The sequence below is a fragment of the Nannospalax galili genome, unplaced genomic scaffold, assembly GCF_000622305.1.
Source record: "Nannospalax galili isolate Female #2095 unplaced genomic scaffold, S.galili_v1.0 scaffold1428, whole genome shotgun sequence".
NCBI classification, from domain to species: Eukaryota; Metazoa; Chordata; class Mammalia; order Rodentia; family Spalacidae; genus Nannospalax; species Nannospalax galili.
Genome location: NW_008358817.1, coordinates 794,726 through 813,309, shown reverse-complemented (window position 1 = coordinate 813,309; position 18,584 = coordinate 794,726). Strand labels below are relative to the sequence as shown.

Genomic DNA, 18,584 nt, shown 5'->3' with positions numbered 1-18,584 from the left:
CGCCCCCCGCCACTTCCAACCCCAGCCAGGTTAATCCCAACACTTGGGAGGCTGAGGCAGGTGGATCTCTGTGAGTTTGAGGCCAGCCTGGTGAACATAGCGAGTTCCAGGCCAGCTGGGGATACAGGGAGACTCTGTCTCAAAAAGACAAAAAAAAAAAAGTTGGGCCCCAAACTCCTTGGTGTGTGTGGGGAGGATGCAGTATTGAAATCAAAAGAGGAAGAAGCTCAGACCCAGGAAACTGATCTCTCCAGGTGCACTTATTACTGGGTCTGTCCCAGTCTGGTAGGACTCAAAGTCTGTACTGCCTGCTCTAGAACCTGCATGTGTACAGGGGCAAGTGGCCTTTCCTGTTCGTGATTTCACATTTCTCTCTTAGATCTGATGGAACACTAACTAGCAAGATGAAATGGGCCTTGAGATGGAGGGAAATAGTCTTTTTTTTTTTTTTGTCTTTTTGAGACAGGATCTCCTTGTAGCCCCAGCTGTCCTGGCACTCACTACACAGACCAGGCTGGCCTCGAACTCACAAAGATCTGCCTGCCTCTGCCTCCCAAGTGCTGGGATTAAAGGCGTGCTCCACCACACCTGGCTCTCATTCTTCCTTTTTAAGGAAAGAAATCAATCAGGCTTGTTCTAATCCTGAGATTCTCAGGTGGAAAAAAAAAAAAAAAATCGAAGAGATTCGCCACCCCCAGGAAATCAGTAAATATATTAACACCACACTGGCTGGTCAAGTATCCAAAGAGCCCATTTCTTACTGATAGCATGAGAAAGAGTCCAAGAATACAGCTGTTTTCTTCCAGGTGACCTCCCCTTCAGAGAATCCACTTTCCCCTTAGCTGGAAATCTCAATTCATCATGTGCCACAGAGGCTCTGACTCAGAACAGAATACAAAGCTTCCAAATCTAGGTAGTTTCTTTTCAACTGGAGTGAAGAAACCTTCCATCTATCTAGAAATTCTTTTGACAGACTAAACTCTCAGGGCTCATTACAAAGTTTCTTATATGGATACCTCCCTTATGGGCTATTTCATGACTTATCTACCCAAAATGGTCACCTTTCTGTTTGACCACTTAGACATGGAGACTTTAGATAAGGTGCTTATTTAAGTTCATTTACTCCTAGTTTCTAAGATGCTACATAGTTTAAGTTACAAGTAGCCCTATATAAGTATAAAATCATGTTTCCATTACCTTGTTTATACCTGAGATTATAGTTTTAAAATTCTACAATGGTTAAAATAAGCACAACCTAGCTTGTGAATTGATATAAACAACTACAGGAGCCTAAAATATTATGGACATAGCAGAAAATGAAAATAATCAGGTCTGCCAAAGTGTACTTGCTCAGACATAGTACCAGGCAAACATAAATTTCCAAAGTACAAAAACCACACTAAACTTTTAAAAATAGACTTATGAATCTATTACTTGCTTTTTTCCCCACTTAAGTGTTTTCCAAATAATTTAGTAGACACCATCTCTAACATATTTAATCCAATACGGCCAGAACCTCTGTGTCTGGTTTTCATAGTCCTCATTCTAAAATTTCACCTTTTTTACCTCTTAGAAAAGATGCCATCCATTTCAAATAACTGCTAATAGGCCCCACAGAAGCAGAAAGGCCTGTTCAGTAGTTACCACTCATGGTGGGGTCAGCAGGTCACTCTGCAGCAGCAGTAGATAGTAGGCAGCATACCTTCTCCCCAAGATCAGATTATCTTCCACAAACTATTCCTGACACTAGGCAAAATGTATTCAAATGCAATAGGGTATAAACAAATGCACTGCTCCCTTTCCTGCATTGGAGATAATGTACTTTCCCACCTAGGGGGTTTCCTAGGAGAGAAGGACAGAGTAGAAATGTAGGATCTGAGTTCTCTCCAGCAGCCACAAGGACAGAAGCTAGTCCTGGACTGAGAGAGACAGGGTCAGACCCAGCAGGACAGACGAGGAAGGCAAAGCAAACAGATTTCCCAGGTTCTTGCTGAGAGGCAGCCTACGCCTGGATCGCAGCCGACCAACTGCTGGAGCAAATGGCTTGCTTGACAGCAGTCTTTCAGAGACTTCTTCCCTTTACCTCTTCCAAGAACTCAAGAAAAAGTACTCAAATGCCCAGCTGTAAACTTCCTAGAAATGTCCATGAAAGAGAGCTGTAATGGAAAGCTTTCTTTTTTCCTCTTATTATTTAAATAAAATTGCCTAACAATTTCCTTTAAAGCAAAAAATACTTTCATATTGGATGACCGGTGCCTGGTCTAGTCTAGGTAATAGATAGGCTTCCCTCAAGGGGTTGGGATGTAGCTGGTGGAGTGCTTGCCTACCATACAGGAAGCCCTGGGTTTGATTGCCAAAGTCACATAAAACTGGGCACGGTGAATGCCTGTAATCACAGCACTCTGGAGGTAGAGGCAAGGGTATTAGGAGTTCAAGGTCATTCTCAGTTACTGCCTGGGCTACTAACGTTCCTGTCTCAAAGAAAAGAAACAAAACAAACCAAAATCCTTGAGTTTACTATGATGAAGATAGGAGGCCCTAGCTGCCCCCTCTGATAACATCCTTTTACAAAGGTAATAGTATCCACCTAATAAACACATATTATCAAGTACTTCTGTGCCAAGTACCCAGTACTGTGACAGACAAAAAAATAAATTCTCTACCCTCACTGACCCTACATTCTAGTATTAAGCTTAAGGTTATTAGAAAATTCAAACTATACAGAAAAAGGCACAATGCAGGAAGTATCCCTTCCTACAAACTACAACAGACCTTCTGATATACATTTCAAGTCTTTTCTGTGTATCTGAGAAATACATCTTCTGCCCCAATCAACCTTGGGCTCTTCCCATTACATTCATTGGGGGGTCTTTTTGAAACAGGTTTGTCCTGTAGCCCCACTCATCTCTGCCTCTGGAGTGCTGGGATTTAAAGGCATGAGCCACCACTCCTGGCTCCATTACATCCTTTTAAGATGAGTTTCTACCTTTGCTTACCTTCCTGATTAATTATTGATTCTCCATATAGGGCTTTATAGACCTCTTCTAGGCCTTGGGGGAGAGAGCAGTGCAGTGGTAAGATCCTTTCCACTGAGTTCCCAGGTCAGAGACACTTGAGAGGCACTAGCTCCTGACCTGACTTGACTTGACTGTTGTTTCTGGCCTTCTCACACCAGTCAGCCTTAGCTCTGAATTCTCCTCTTGCTTTGTCCCTTACAACTTCCAGCTGGAGCTCTGAACTCTCTTGCAACTCTGTTGCATCCTGGACCAGATCTTTCTTCGCTCCTAAAACTAGGCGCTAGCCTCACCTAGGCTTTGACCTAGGCTGGGTAAGAAGAGATAAGTGATAAAGAATACAAAGAAGAACTGGGTTTTTGGTTCTTTCAGTAAAAAGCACAGGTCCCCAATTTTCCTTATCACTTTGAAAACATCTCTAGGATCACAAAATAGGAGAGTCTTGAGATTCTTTATCTTCACTATGTTTTGCTTCAAAGTTATTCAAAAGAATCATATGGAATCCACTGATATCTTAAAATTAGTATCTAAACGGTGGGTCTTCACCCCAATGGATATGTTATTTTTGTTTGGTTGGTTTTTTTTTGGTCTTTTTTGAGACAGGGTCTCCCTGTAGCCCCAGCTAACCTGGAACTCGCTATATAGACCAGGCTGGCCTCGAACTCACGGAGATCCATCCACCTGCTTCTGCCTCCCAAATGCTGGGATTAAAGGCATGCGCCACAATGCCCCACGATATGTTATTTTTATATTAAAATTTTTTATTACATTTATTTACACACACCCATGTGTGTGCAAGACTGTGTGTGGAAGCTAGAAGATAACTTGAAGGAACTGGTTCTCTCCTATCATGTGGGTACCAGTGGTTGAACTTAGATGTCACGCTTCATGGCTTTTTTTTTTTTTTTCTTTTTACAGTGCATGAGTGTTATGCTTGTATGTATTTAAGTGTACCAGTGTCGTGCAGTGTCCCTGAGGGCCAGAAGAGGACGTCGGATCCCCTGGAACTAGAGTTACAGATTGGGACGAGTGTTAGTCACCATGGGTGCTGGGAACAGAACCCAGGTCCTCTGCAAGAGCAGCCAGTGCTCTTAACCAGAGTCATCTCTCTAGCCCCAGATGGCAAGTGTCTTTATCTGCTGAGCCATATATCACTAGCCCTATGTAAATTTTTAAAAATTTACTATCCGCGTGTGCGTGTGTCTGTGTTTGGGTGGGTATGTGACCTGCCACTGTGTGGTCGACAGAGGACAACTCTGTGAAGTTGGCCCTCTCTTTCTACCGTTACAGGAGTTGAAGATCAAACTTGGGTCATCGGGGTACAAGTACTGTATCCACTGAGCCACCTCATCGGCCCACAGTATTATATTAAATCGTGCGCAGATATCTTGCAATGTAAGGAAATATAAAATATGAAGTACAGAAGGCAGAGGCAAACAGGTCTCTGTAAGGTCAAGGCCAGCCTGGTCTACACAGCAAGTTCCAGGCCAGTCAGTGCTACGCAGTTTCAAAAAACAAACAAACAAACAAACAAAAAAAGCCGTGCATGGTGGCTCACGCCTTTAGTCCTCGGAGGCAGAGGCAGGTGGATCTCTGTGAGTTCAAGGCCAACCTGGTCTACATAGTGAGTTCCAGTACAGCTGGGGCTACAGGGAGACCCTGTCTCAAAAAGACCAAAAAAAAAAAGAAAAGAAAAAAAAAGAAAAGAAAAGAAAAGAAAAGAAAAGAAAAGAAAAGAAAAGAAAAAAATGGGGGCCCAGTTGGTGGTGCACACAGCTTTAATCCCAACACTGGGGAGGCAGAAGCAGGCAGAGCTCTGCAAGTTCAAAGCCAGCTTACAGGGAGACCCTGTGAAAAGAAAAATGGGAAGTATAATAAACTATCCCAAAGAGCAAGACCACATACATACACTTGTTAAGGAATCTTCTAAAAGTCAGAGATGGCATCCTGAGAGGTATCTGGATATTCATCAGACTACACTGAGCAGAGCTCCTAGCAAGTGCTACACAGAGGGGAAAGCTGTCTTTTTTAAAAAGGCTTGTTTTATTCATTTCTCTTTTTAAGAAGAAACTTGAAGTCATAAAACACAACAAATACAAGGTTAGTGTGCACTGGAAAAGACAATGACATTCTGCCCACTTTCAAACTAACTAGAAATGCTTTGCAACTTACTAGATCTACCACAGACTTAACACTGGAGGCGTATACTCACTGATGGACTAGAATATTACACAGCTTATTTATCAGTCAGTCATTATTCTTGTTTGTTTTTCCATTGCTGTGACAAAATACTCTGGCCAATAGCAACTTGAGGAGGAAAGGGTTTATTCGGCTTACATCTTCCGGGTCACAGTTCATCAGGGAGCCCAAGGTAGGAACTCAGGGCAAGAACCCGGTGGCAGGAGCTGAAGCACAGGCCATAGAGGAATGCTGCTTACTGGCTTGCTCCCCTGGCTCATGCTCAGACTGCTTTCTCATGCACTACAGGCCCACCTGCCCAGGGGCGGCACCACTCACAATGGGCTGGACCCTCCTACATCACTCAACAATCAAGAAGATGCCCCCCCAGACATGGCCACAGGCCAGTCCTATGGAGGCAATTCCCCAGTTGAGGCTCCCTCAACCCAGGTGTGTCAAGTTGACACTAAAGCTATCCAGCACAGTCATCTTGCCATCCATGTACAGTCACTAAAAATGTATCTCAAGAACTTGATCTGATGGTGAAAACTGGTTCTTGAACATGAGTTCAAATTAAACAATTCTCTCAGTGTCTCAGTGTAAGTAAGAGTTGAAATTTCTGGAGTGTTTCTCTATACTCCTTCCCCTCAGGCAGGACATCTGTTTAAAGATTTCAGAGAAAGGGAATTAGAGATATGGCTTAGCACTGACTGCTCTTATAGAGGACCCAGGGTTCAGTTCCCAGAACCCACATGGCAGCTAACAACCATCCCAAACTCCAGTTACAGGTGATATGATGCCCTCTTCTGACTTCCCTGGACATTGCACGACATGGGTGCACTTACATACATGCAGGCAATACACTTATACACATAAAATAAAAACAATAAATGAATAAAAAAAAGATTTAGGAGAAATCTTGAGACTTGTTTTCTCCATTCCTTCCCAAGCTTTCAAGTCAATAAATAAATAAATAATAAACAAACATTTATAAATAACAAATAAACAGAACCAATTATAGGAACAAATTAACTTTTAAGAAATTACTTTTTTTCCTTTGGTCTTTTTGAGACAGGGTCTCCCTGTAGCCCCAGCTGGCCTGGAACTCACTATGGTAGACCAGATCTACACAGAGATCCACCTGCCTCTGTCTCCTGAGTTATGGAATTAAAGGCATGTGCCACCACACCTGATGTGATGATTACATTTTGGTGTGCCTCATACAGCTACATGAATTTAGAAAGGAATACAGGAGAATGCCATATATGGGTGTTTTCCAGATTTCAATTTTCTTCCTGATTCGGGTTCTTTCTCCTTCCACATCCTCCCATCTGTGGGACCCTGCTACCATGGCAACAATCACATGCAGAACTGCAGGCCTCTCAAGCTGAAAGAGGAACCCAGTCAAGGATGACCCTCTGTTGGTTAAGTTGATAGTTCTATCCCTGGTCTGTCTTCCAGTTCAAAGCCCTTGGGTTTACTGCTGCCAAGTTAAGCTTACATAAGAAAGAAAGGGCAAGCCGGGTGAGATGGCGCATGCCTGTAGTCCCTCAGGAGGCAGAGGCAGGCAGATCTCTGTGAGTTCAAGGCCAGCCTGGTCTACATAGCGAGTTCCAGGCCAGCTGGGGCTACAAAAAGACCAAAAAAAAAAAAAAAAAGGAAAAGGAAAAAAAAAGGGCAAATCCCATGCTGGGTGACTCTAGGCTCCCAGGAGACTAATTCTTACATCAGCTCTAACTGGTGCTTTTCAGAGACGGTATAAGTTTCCAATGGCACAAGTAGTTGGTACCCTTCTATAAACTTGGTATAGTTAAGTAGTACCTTGTGTCTTTGGAAAGAATAAGAAATTATAAGACACTTAGGACAGGAAAGCAACAACCTCTGAAATTGTAAGTATGAATTCTATACATTTTTATCAATACAATCATAAAATCTAGTTCTGATGCCAATCCTTGAGAAAATGGCAGTAATGATTAAAAAAAAAAAGGTTAAGCAGAAAAATAAAATAAAGCAGGTTGGTCAACTTTTTTCAAGGGTTCTAGAAGTCAAGAGAATTCAGTTTTGTCTTGGCACTGCCACTCTGGCTAGACATGTGCACCCAATTAAGTCTCTAGGATTCATTCATTTCATCAATAAAATGGGTGGGTGGAGGAGAGTGGCCTACAAGTCTCTTAGCTCTTCTACAGGTAGACAATCATTCTAAATCTCATTAGTGTTAAACATTATTCTGAAATTGTTCGTTAGTTTGTTTTGAGACAGGTCTCTACTATGTAGTACTGGCTGGCCTGGAATGTTCTACATAGACCAGGCTGGCCTCAAATTCACAACTCACAGGGATCTGCCTGCCTTTACCTTCTGAGGGCTGGGATTATCCTGAATTTTTAAAAGCATGCCTTCTGCATTCTCTCTCTCGCTCGCTCTTGATGATTCTTTACTCCATATACCACAAGGACTTTAACAAGTTTTTATCATATTGCAAAATAATTTAATGAGTCTTCTACTTTTAATACACAAAACGCAGTGGGATAGAAAAAAACGGAAAAGAAACTTTTATTTCAGTATTTCTACAGAATGTGGATCCCTTTACATTTTATTAATTCAAGAGTTTTTAGTACTCTCCTTGACTAGGAAACTAAAACAAGTAACAATCACCAACAAGAATGCCCAGTCTTGGGCTGTACTTGGGAAGGAACTCTGTGCCAAATGCAACCCAAATTGTCTACAGCCTTTAAACTCTAGAACAGCAGCATTCAGGTATCACAACCTGACCTACCATGGAATATTCCATACCCCAGGAAAGTGAGGGTGAGGCTCAGTGGGGAAAGTGATTTTGATGTAATTTAAATGAAAATCAAAAGGGTGTAAAAACTGTAAATTCTAAAGAAATGAGGCAGAAAAGAACTAGAAAGCTGGATTACATTAAAACTTGAAAATTTCTGGGAAGAGGGATATAGAACTCCATGGCAGAGCACTCCCCTACTATTAGGAAGGTCCTGGGTCCAATCCCTAATATCAGAAAGAAAAAAAAAAATTCTGTGCTACAAAAGAGACTGTCAAGGGGGCGCTGGAGAGATGGTTCGACAGTTAAGATTTCTTGATCTTCCAGAGAAACAAGTTAATTCCTAGCACCCACATCAGGCAGCTTAGAACTGCCCATAACTTCCGCTACAGGGGAACCTGTACACATGTGGCACATACACATACTGACACATGCATAAAAATAAAGACTGGCAAAACACATAGACGGGGAAGGAGCGGGGCGAGGCACAAAGAGCTGGCTAAGAGGTTAAGAGCACTTGCTGTTGTTCCAGAGGACCTGGGTTCTGTTCTCAACACCCAGAGCTCACAACTGTCTGCATGCATGTGGTGCACATATATATGTACACTGAGGCACACAAGTATATGCATAAAACTAAAAATAAACTAAACAAATAAGTTTTATAGAAATACATAGGGAGAGTCGGATGTGATGGGACATGCCTTTAATCCCAGCACTCAAAGGAAAAAGAAAGACATCCAAATATACAAAGAATTTTTAAAACTCAGTAAAAAGAAAACAGCCTGAAGGTTCTGGAAAGACTGGTCTTCCAGAGGCTCCAGGTTTGGTTCCCAGCACCCACAAAGTGCCTTACAACCATCTTTAACTCCAGTTTCAGGAGATTCAATGCCCTCTTCTGACCTCTGAGGGCTCCTGCATGCATGTAATACACATACATACACTGAGGTGCTACACACACACACATATAAAATAAATATAAATAATTTTTAAAAGAAAGCAGCAGCAGGGCTTGTCTCAAAAAGACAAAAAAAAAAGAAGAAGAAAAAAAAAGAATGCAGCTTGATTTAAAAATGGGTCATATTTTAGAAAACACATCACCAGAGAATATAGAGGGCAGACAGCATATGAAAAATGCTTCTATCACATGGCACTTCTATATCAGCTTTGTTCTTAACCACAAACCCGGAAGTAACAAGCAGTAGGCAAAGGATTATAGGAAACTGGTACATCCATACAGACAATGGAACATCATTCAGCTTTAAAAACAATCATGCTACCAGGCTGTGAACAGACATGAAGGAATCTTTAGTTTTTATTTTATTTTTATGTGTATGAGTATTTTGTCTCCATGTATGTAAGTGTACCATATACATGCAATGTCTGTGGAGGCCAGAAGAGGGTATTGGATCTGGTGGAACTGGAGTTACATATGGTTGTTAGCTGCCATGTGGGTGCTGGGAATTGAACCCAGGTCCTCTGCAGGAGTGGCCGTGCTCTTAACTGCTGAGCCATCTCTCCAGTCCCACATGGAGGAATCTTAGATGTACATTAATAAGTGAAAGTCAGTCTGAAAAGGCTACACACGTGATTCCAATTCTATGACATTCTGGAAAGGCAAACCTGCAGACTGCATGGACACCACTGCTTCATGGGACTAAGAGAGTGAGGGATGACTAGGATTTTTAAGACAAAGTACTCATGTGAAGCTTTAACAGTGAATACCTGTCAGAGATCTGTCTACACCCACAGAATACAGGAATGAACACCAGTGTAAACTGTAAGCTCTTGGTGATAATGACTTATCAAGTAACAAGTGTTCTGCTCTGGGGAATGTTGGTCATGGCAAAGGGTGGGTATGTGCAGAAAATTTTTTCTGTGAACTTAAAAATTTCTCTAAAAAATTAAGTCTTCAAAACAAACTTCACAAATACTGGCTACAACACTCAAAATTAGCTAATGAGAAGAAAACACAACAAAAATTTTAAGTGGCTTGTATCATGGTAATGGGATTATTTTCCCATTTTGGGGGGGCAGTGCTAGAGAGACTGAAAATATTTCTAAACTGACCACTGGAAAAATGTAAACAAGCCTTATTCTAATTTACATAATTTCATTTCTTTCTAGCATAGCAATTCATTAAAATAACTGATTATTTTTTTGGTTTTGAATAGGATTTTTTTTTTCATTTTTCTTTTTTTGAGAAAGGGTCTCCCTATAGCCCCAGTTGGCCTAGAACTTGATATGTAGACCAGGCTGGCCTCAACTTCACAGAGCTCTGCGCCTCTGCTTCCCAAGCTCTGGGATTAAAGGTGCACTCCACCATACCTGGCTTTGGTTAGGATTTTTGCCATGTTAGGACTAAAAACATTTTGGGCTATCAACATTTTAAGTCTGTCCTAAAATATCTTGGGTAAAGAATTCACACAAATCAAGCAACAGGATTATGTTAGATATGTATTTATCAAACTGCAAGATGATTTTGGATTATCCTTGTCAAGTTCTCAAGTTTTCCAGGAAAGAATCCTACAAGCAAGATTTCTTATTCCCAAGTTCCCGGCCTCTTTCACCTCCAGTTCCTTAGTTATCCACCCAGCACAATGGCCACATCTCTTCTCTTTGCTCAGTTTATTAAGTCAACACACACTCACCAAGAACTTTATTTCATAAAAACAGAAATGAAATCGTGGCCAAAGTGGCATACACCTTTAATTCCCACACTCAGGAAGCAGAGCCAGGCCTGGTCTACATAGTGAATTCCAGGTCAGCTGGGGCTACAGTCCTTAAAAAGAAAATAAGGGCTGGAGGGATAGTGCAGCCGTTAAAGGCTAAGGCTAACAAGCAAAACGTTAAAAAGAAAACAAACAAAACAGAAATGAAGATACCTGGTTCTGGAGTTCACAATCTGGTAAGAGGAAAATAACCCTGAGAACAAGCAAGTGCTATACAGAGGGCGCCACATACTTTTTCTGAATGGAATCAGAAAGAAGTATTTCTGCTTTGTAGTGACAGTCTCCGTGGCACCTACTGAGTGCACCATGAAAGCAGCCACTGGCATTACATAACTAACGAGAATGGGCTGTGCTCCGAGATTTATATCTACAAAAACAGATACTGCACGGCTGGAGAAAGGGCTCAGCGTACGGTAAAAGCATGCACTGCTCTTGGATTTCACAACTGCAGCTCCATCCGATGCTCTCTTCTGGCCTCCACAGACATTGCATTCATATGCACAACCCATATTCAAGGAACAACAGCTAAGGTCGCCCTCTGTCATTTATACTTACACACACACACACACACACACACACACACACACACACACACACTTAATGAAAAATAAAAATAAGCCAGGCAGGACAGGAGAGATGGCTCAGTGGTTAAGAGCACCGGCTGCTCTTGCAAAGGACTGGGGTTCAGTTCCCAGCACCCACATGGCAGCTAACAACTGACCATAACTCCAATTCCATCGCTAATCTGACACCCTGTTCTGACCTCTGCAGGCACTGTACAACATGGGTGCACCTACACATATATAGGCAATACACTCATAGGCATAAAATAAAAATAGAGACCCTTAGAGACCAATGAGCCCAGACTGCTCCATCTGAAGGTGATATACCCGCTCTCATCTAAGGACTAAGTCTTATTAGCACTCATCAACACATGGACAGAAACAAGATAAGCAACAGTGAAAGGAAGTGATAAGGCCTCCTCCAACTAAGCTGGACAATTTGCTTAGATTCTTTTCCTTTCAAACACTTTCATTATTGTTTATCATAGAGAATTCTGAAAATGTATGAAAGTAAAAAGAAAATAAACATAGGATCTAGAGAAATGGCTGGGTAGTTAAGAGCACTGTCTGCTCTTAGACCCAAGTTTGGTTCCCCGTACCCAACGGTCTTAACTCCAGTTCCAGGGGTCCAACACCCTCTTCTGACCTCCTTGGGCATGGTGCATGTACATACATGCAAGGCAATACACTCATACACTCAATTCCAGTACTTAGGAGGCTGAGGAAGATAGAACTCTGTGAGAGCAAAGTCAGCCTGGTCTACATAGCAAGATCTAAGCCAGCTGGGGCTACAGGGAAATCCTGTCTCAAAAACAAAAACAAAACAAAACAAAAACCCCCACCCATTCACATAAAATAAAAATTTGAAGGGAAAAAAACCCATAAATACCAGGTACTATCCATCACGGTGCAAAAATTTTTGTCAGCACTTTAGTTTTTCTCTTTCAATTTCAATTTCTTTCTTTCACTTTTTTTTTTTTTTTTTGTAAAGTTTTTGGTCTTTTTGAGACAGGGTCTCCCTGTAGCCCCAGCTGTCCTGGAACTCACTATGTAGACCAGGCTGGCCTTGAACTCAAAGAGATCCGTCTGCCTCTGCCTCCCAAGTGCTGGGATCAAAGGTGTGCGCCACCACACCTGGCTCAATTTCTTTTTTATATACATCAGAAAAAACTGTTCTTAAACAAATTGCTTTCTCTTTTCTTCATGAAACATGTCATGAATACTCTCCCAAATTCTTTACTGCTACTCAAAAGTATGATTTTACAATATCTGTATTAACAGTCCATCAAATACATGGGTCACAATTTAAACTTTGCCCATTATTGGCTATTTAGATGAGCCATTTCATTTTCATATTACACTAAAAGTTGAAAATAGGAGACTTGAGGCTGGAGAGATGGTTCAGCAGTTAAGAGCAGTGGCTGCTCTTGCAGAGGACCCAGGTTCAGTTCCCAGCACCCAAATGGTGGCTAACAATTGTTCATAACTCCAGTTCTAGGGGATCCAATGCCCTCTTCTGATCTCTGCAGGCACTGCACAACACAGGTGCCCTTACACACACGCTGGCAATATACTTATACACATAAAAAAAATAAATAAAATACTTTAAAAAAGTAAAAGTTGAAAATACTCCTTTAAAAAAGTTATAAAACTCCTTTAAAATAACACTTATTTAGGTATTTGATAGCAAGTAGTTCTTTAAAACAGAGTAATGGTTCAGGGTCCTACAAGTCAAGACACAGAACACATTGGTGACTAAGGAAGTAGCAAATTCCATAGGAGCAGTCAAAGGGGAACAAGACCAACAGCATCGTACCCTACTTTACCAGATAACTGGGTAACCAGATAACTGGGTCCCTGATCTTCTCTGTTACAGGCAGAGGAGTTAGTGCCTGAGAATACTTTCACTGCTCTGGGCAACACCCAACAGGAAAGCTCTTTTGGCTTGACTGCTCTGATTAAAATCATGTAAGAAGGACATTAAATGGCTTGGAGCAGATGTTCCACCTGCTGCATCTAATGAATTTTGGGAAATTCCTTTTGAAATAAAAGATCCACTAATTGGCTTTTTTCTCCTGGGCATCTGGAGGAGGGCTCTCTGCTGTTCACTCTGCAGGGCATGTGTGGGCAGGATGTGGATGCCTGCTTGGCATCAGCAACATGCTTCCAAAAGTGGCACAAAGGTTACATAAAGCCTGCTACAGGAGCAAGAGACAGAGCAGCAGAACCTACATACATTTCCCCTATCCAGCTGTCAACTACAAAATTAAAACTAATCCTGGGGTTCATATTTATAATGCTGGAAACACTCCTTCCTAGAATAAATTGTCTTGGCCTTTAAGTCAGACAAAGGAAGTGGAATATAAGAAACTTAATGGATTGGCTGAGTTACAATTACCCCCTCTAGAGCTACTTATAGCAAAACCAACAATAACAACAAACTATATAAACCTCAGTTCATCTCTCAGCTTCTAGACTGAAGACTGAGGTAACAGCAACATGTGTGTTTGCTTAAGTCGTATAAAAATCAGTAAAACTGGGGCTTGGAGAGATGGCTCAGTGGTTAAGAACACTGGCTATTCTTGCAGAAGACCTGGGTTCGAATCCCAGCACCCACATGGCAGCTAACAACTGTCCGTAACTCCAGTTGCAGGGGATCCCACAGCCTCTTCTGTCCTCCACGGGCATTGCCCGACACAGGTGCACTTGGCTACATGCATACACATAAAATAAAAATAATAAATATTTTTAAAAATCAGTAAAACTAAGTCTTTGCCAGTCAGTGTGATACAACTTCACTCCACCCCCCCCCTTTTTTTTTCGCTTTTTGAGACAGGGTCTCCCTGCAGTCTCAGCTCGCCTGGAACTATGTAGCCAGGCTGGTCTTGAACAAAAATCCACCTGTCTCTGCCTCCCAAGTACTAGGACTGAAGTGTGTGCCACCACACTTGGCTCACAACTTTACTCTTTTCTTTCTTTTTTTTTTTTAATATTTTATTATTTTATGTGTATGTGTGTATTGCCTGCATGTAGGTAAATGCACCCGTGTTGTGCAATGCCTGCAGAGGACAGAAGAGTCTGTTGGATCCCTTGGAACTGGAGTTATGGACAGTTGTTAGCTGTCATGTGGGTGCTGGGATTCAAACCTGGGTCTTCTGCAAGAACAGTCAGTGTTCTTAACCACTGAGTCATCTCTGCAGCCCCAACTTTATTCTTTTAATTAAGGTTGAGAAAGGGAACATATCTGATTAAAATCCATCTCTAACACACTGTGCTCATTTATGGAATTTTTAGCAAAAGAATACTATTCTTTTTTTATTACATTTATGTTATTGTGTGGTATGTGCACCCACATTAGACATGTGTGGAGGACAGAGGACAATCTGCCCAAGTCAGTTCTCTCCTTCTACCATATGGGTCCCAAGGATTTAACTCGGATTCTCAGGCTTGGCAGTGAGCACCTTTACCCACTGAGCTATCTAATAAGTACCAATCGATGACTTTCCAAGTCTAGTTATTCCAGAGACACCTATGAATAATTTAAACTTTAACTGTAGAAAAAGAAACTAACAAAATAAAGCAAGCCCAAGGTGGTAAAGGCAACTTTTTTACTCCTTCTTTCTGTGTCTCTTTGACCATAAAGAGATTTATTTGCATGAACAGGGCACAAACTTCTTTTTCTGTTTCTACCAAAAGAACTTTGGATATGCAAACATAAAAGAACAGGACTGAAGCGGTATCCCTCACCACCACCTGAGAATCAGATTGCATGTAAATCTGCCACATGTGGAAAGTAATCACCACCACCTCTATTCAGAACATCAGAAAAGGCTAAGGCAATGCTTAATATGATGACACAGGTGGCCAACAAACTTGTGCAAAATAAACAGCAAAGTGTCACTAGTCACAGCATTTGATCAAAAACAATTGCAACAGGCCCACAGGGGAAGGTTTGCTTTTCAAGAGTATATTAAGTTTACTGAAGAGTCAGTAAGGACGCAACACACACACTTACCTTACCAGTGCATCTGGTTTGCTTAGCTGGTTGTTAGGAATACAGTTCTCCATTAAGTCCTTGTGGGCACTCGGGCTCTTGCTAGTGCACTTCTGCTTCTTCTCGTTTTTACTAGATGAGGAAGGGATACTTCCATTTGTAGCACTGTGACTTCGGGGTGAGGAGTTCACAACTCCACTGGCATTTTTGTAATTTTTGGAGGAAGCAGTGCATGAGTCCTCTTTTAGGAGATTTTCTGTACTTCCCACAAGATCATTATTTAATCTTTTACTATTGATATGGTTTTCCATATACTCAATTTCTTGTATTTTAGAGTCTACAGGTTGCAGGATATTGTTGTTATTTATTCCAAGGTTATGTTTTTTGGCATCCTTGTCCTTTTCTTTCCCTTTTTCTCGATATTCTATCTCTGGCAAAGTTGTAGAAAGTTTTTTGTTGGCTGGGATGCCTCCATTGTGGTGTATAAGGATCGAGGAATCCATGTCAGGTAATCCTTTGGCTGCTACAATACCAAAAACAAACCAACAAACAAACAAAACCCAGACTGGAATATTTAGGTTTTAAAAACACAGGCTAGACCAATTTACTAAAATGTGTTAGCTAGGCTCAGAAATTCACTACGTTAATTCAAACTTACTTAGAAGCAATAAGCACAGTATTTTATACCAGTTTCAAGGAGCAAATCCAGATACATTTGAGATGTTATATATTCAGAAAATCACTATCACTTATAAACATCAGGCCATTAAAGATTTAGCTTTAAAATAAAATTAGAATTTTATAATTAAGTCATATATTTTATATACAATAAATAACATCAGTTAACTCAAATTTGTCACAGGGCTGAGAAGACAAAACAAGCCATTTTTCTAAGAGTCTCTTTTTTTCCCAATTTTTATTTTATGTGTATGAGTGTTGTGCCTGCATGTGTGTAAGTATACCCATGTTGTATAGTGCCCACAGAAGACAGAAGAGGACATCAGATTTCTGAAACTGGAGTTATAAATGGCTGTTAGCTGCTGTGTGGGTGCTGGGATTCAAACCTGTGTCTTCTGCAAGAACAGTCAGTGATCTTAACCGCTAAGCCATCTCTCCAACCTCAAGCGGCTCTATTTTTAAAAAATATCTATTATAAAAAGGGATTTAGTAGATTGGCTTATATGATACAGGCAGAGTAGTACAAAACAGATGCCTTCTTAAGAGGTCCTATTTTAAAAAGATGCCTATACTGGGCCAGGGAGATGGCTCAACATGTGAAGGAGATGGCACTGCAAGCCTGGTGGTGCGAGTTTAATCTTTAAAACTGACCCCAGAAAGTTGTCTTCTGACCTCCACATGTGTACTCACATACACTCACATACATGTTAAACTTGTTTAAAAAAAAAAAAGTTTTTAAAAAGTGCCTAGATTAAACAAACTGCTTGTGTTACTAAAAACAAAAGAGGTAAATGAAACACAAGAAAAGGTACAATTTCAAGTCATAGACATCTTTTCCTGACTCCAGTGCTGAGGTATTAAGTTTGTATCATTCACCAGGCCACTTAGAATTTTCTATAAAAGCTCTATACATTTCAATTTGTTATGGTCTCAGAGAAAAATATTCTGACATAAATTAACTGAAAAGGATGATCTCAAACTTTTAACTCCCAAGTCAACAAAACTAGTATTGCTGCCAATTCATCTACCACTATTGGTTAAATGTCCATGAGTCAAGCCCCATTAGAGATATTCCATATAAAATCCACAGTTCATGGGCTAGAGAGGTGGCTCAGTGCTTTGGAGCACTGGCTGCTCTTGCAGAAGACTCAGGTTTAGTTCCCAGCACTGACATGGCAGCTAACAACCATCTGGAACTCCAGTTCCAGGGGCCCCAACACCCTCTTCTGGCCTCTGTGGGCACTGCATGCATGTTATCCTCTGACAGGCATTCAGGCAAACACTCATATACACAAAATAAAAACAAATCAAAACAATAAAATAAAATCCACACAACAGTGTATGAAACAGAATAGAACTCATATATCTTGGTCTAATCAAAGACTTCTGACCTTAAAAGTCAACTCTGCGTGTCTACATTGTCATCTTGCTTATACTTTAGTTCTTGACTTGGTTCAATTATAACTTCACAATTATATGTTATTTTGTTACGTAGAATATTTTTTAATTTGTAACAAAATATTAAATAATTTAAAAAATAATGAAAGTAAACATATTTAGAAACAGATGGTCATCACTGAGTAGAATACTTCATTCACAATCTGTATTTCATGACTAAACCATGGCTCTGAGGAAGAGTACCAGAAAACTGGAAAATCTAAAATCCTAGCTATTTTTCCTGAAGAGAAAATTCTCCTGGGGCAAGATCTGACTAGCACACTGGGCAGAGCTTCAGGGTAAAGACCTACCTTCCTCAGCCTCTTTTTCTTGCTTCTGCAGCATCTGTTGCTCTGGAGGGAGGGCCTGCTGAAGAAGCTGCATATAAAATTCATTCTCCTTTTGAACTTCCTTTTGCTTCCTTAACCGCATTTTGTAGCTCACATAACTTTTGAAGCCAAAGCCCAAAGTCACCACAGGGTACCCAATACTAAAAAGAAGATAATCCAGCCAGTAATTTCAAGTTTAAAACAAACAATACATGCATCAAACACAAGAGGATACTTATGATTTAAAATGAGAAAAAAAATTCTAGTTGATGAAGATGAACGTGACACATATATGTATATGTCACATCTGCTGTGGAAGACAGAGGCAGGTGTGTGTAGAACAAACCCCCGGCTACAGGTCTGCAGGACCACAAGAAAACACTTCCTGTCAGATTTCAGGGTTCTTGAGACTAACTCTAGGAGTCACCCACAAGGACTGTCAGATATAGGGGCTAATGCTTTTGAGGAAACAATGAACTTTCATGTGCATTAAAATTTAAGCATCTGTGTGCTTTTAAGAACTAAAACTAAAAGGTATTCAGACATGACAGGGCCTTTCCATACATGGACTCACAGAGGATGTCACTACATGTATAAGACCCGAACAATATCAAGCCAATCAAAATTCTAGCATGGCTGGAGGAGCTCAAAGTCCCACCCCTAGCTGGGAGCTATTGGCAACTGATGGCAGCTCTGGAGGGAAAATCAATCGATCTTTGGATATAATCCAATAGGCTGCCCATGTTCCAGTGGATGGCCCTACTATATTGGTAACACTAAGTGGACTCAGTGGATTTTTTTTTTTTTTTTTTTTTTTTTTTTTTTTTTTTACACGGGTCTCCCTTGTCCCCCGGGCGGGGTTTACACCATATTTTCCCCCCCC

At 40.9% G+C, this 18,584-nt stretch overlaps 1 protein-coding gene across 1 annotated transcript in view; it reads right to left on the bottom strand.

The window, feature by feature from the left end:
- Window positions 1-18,584, bottom strand: part of Maco1 (macoilin 1) — an 81,349-nt gene that overhangs the window by 24,997 nt on the left and 37,768 nt on the right. Inside the window, exons 5-6 of the mRNA XM_008822299.2 lie at window positions 17,684-17,862; window positions 15,279-15,780 (exon numbers count right to left, since the gene is read on the bottom strand). Of these exons, the coding sequence (XP_008820521.1) occupies window positions 15,279-15,780; window positions 17,684-17,862 (681 nt within the window). The remainder of the gene's footprint in view (window positions 1-15,278; window positions 15,781-17,683; window positions 17,863-18,584) is intronic.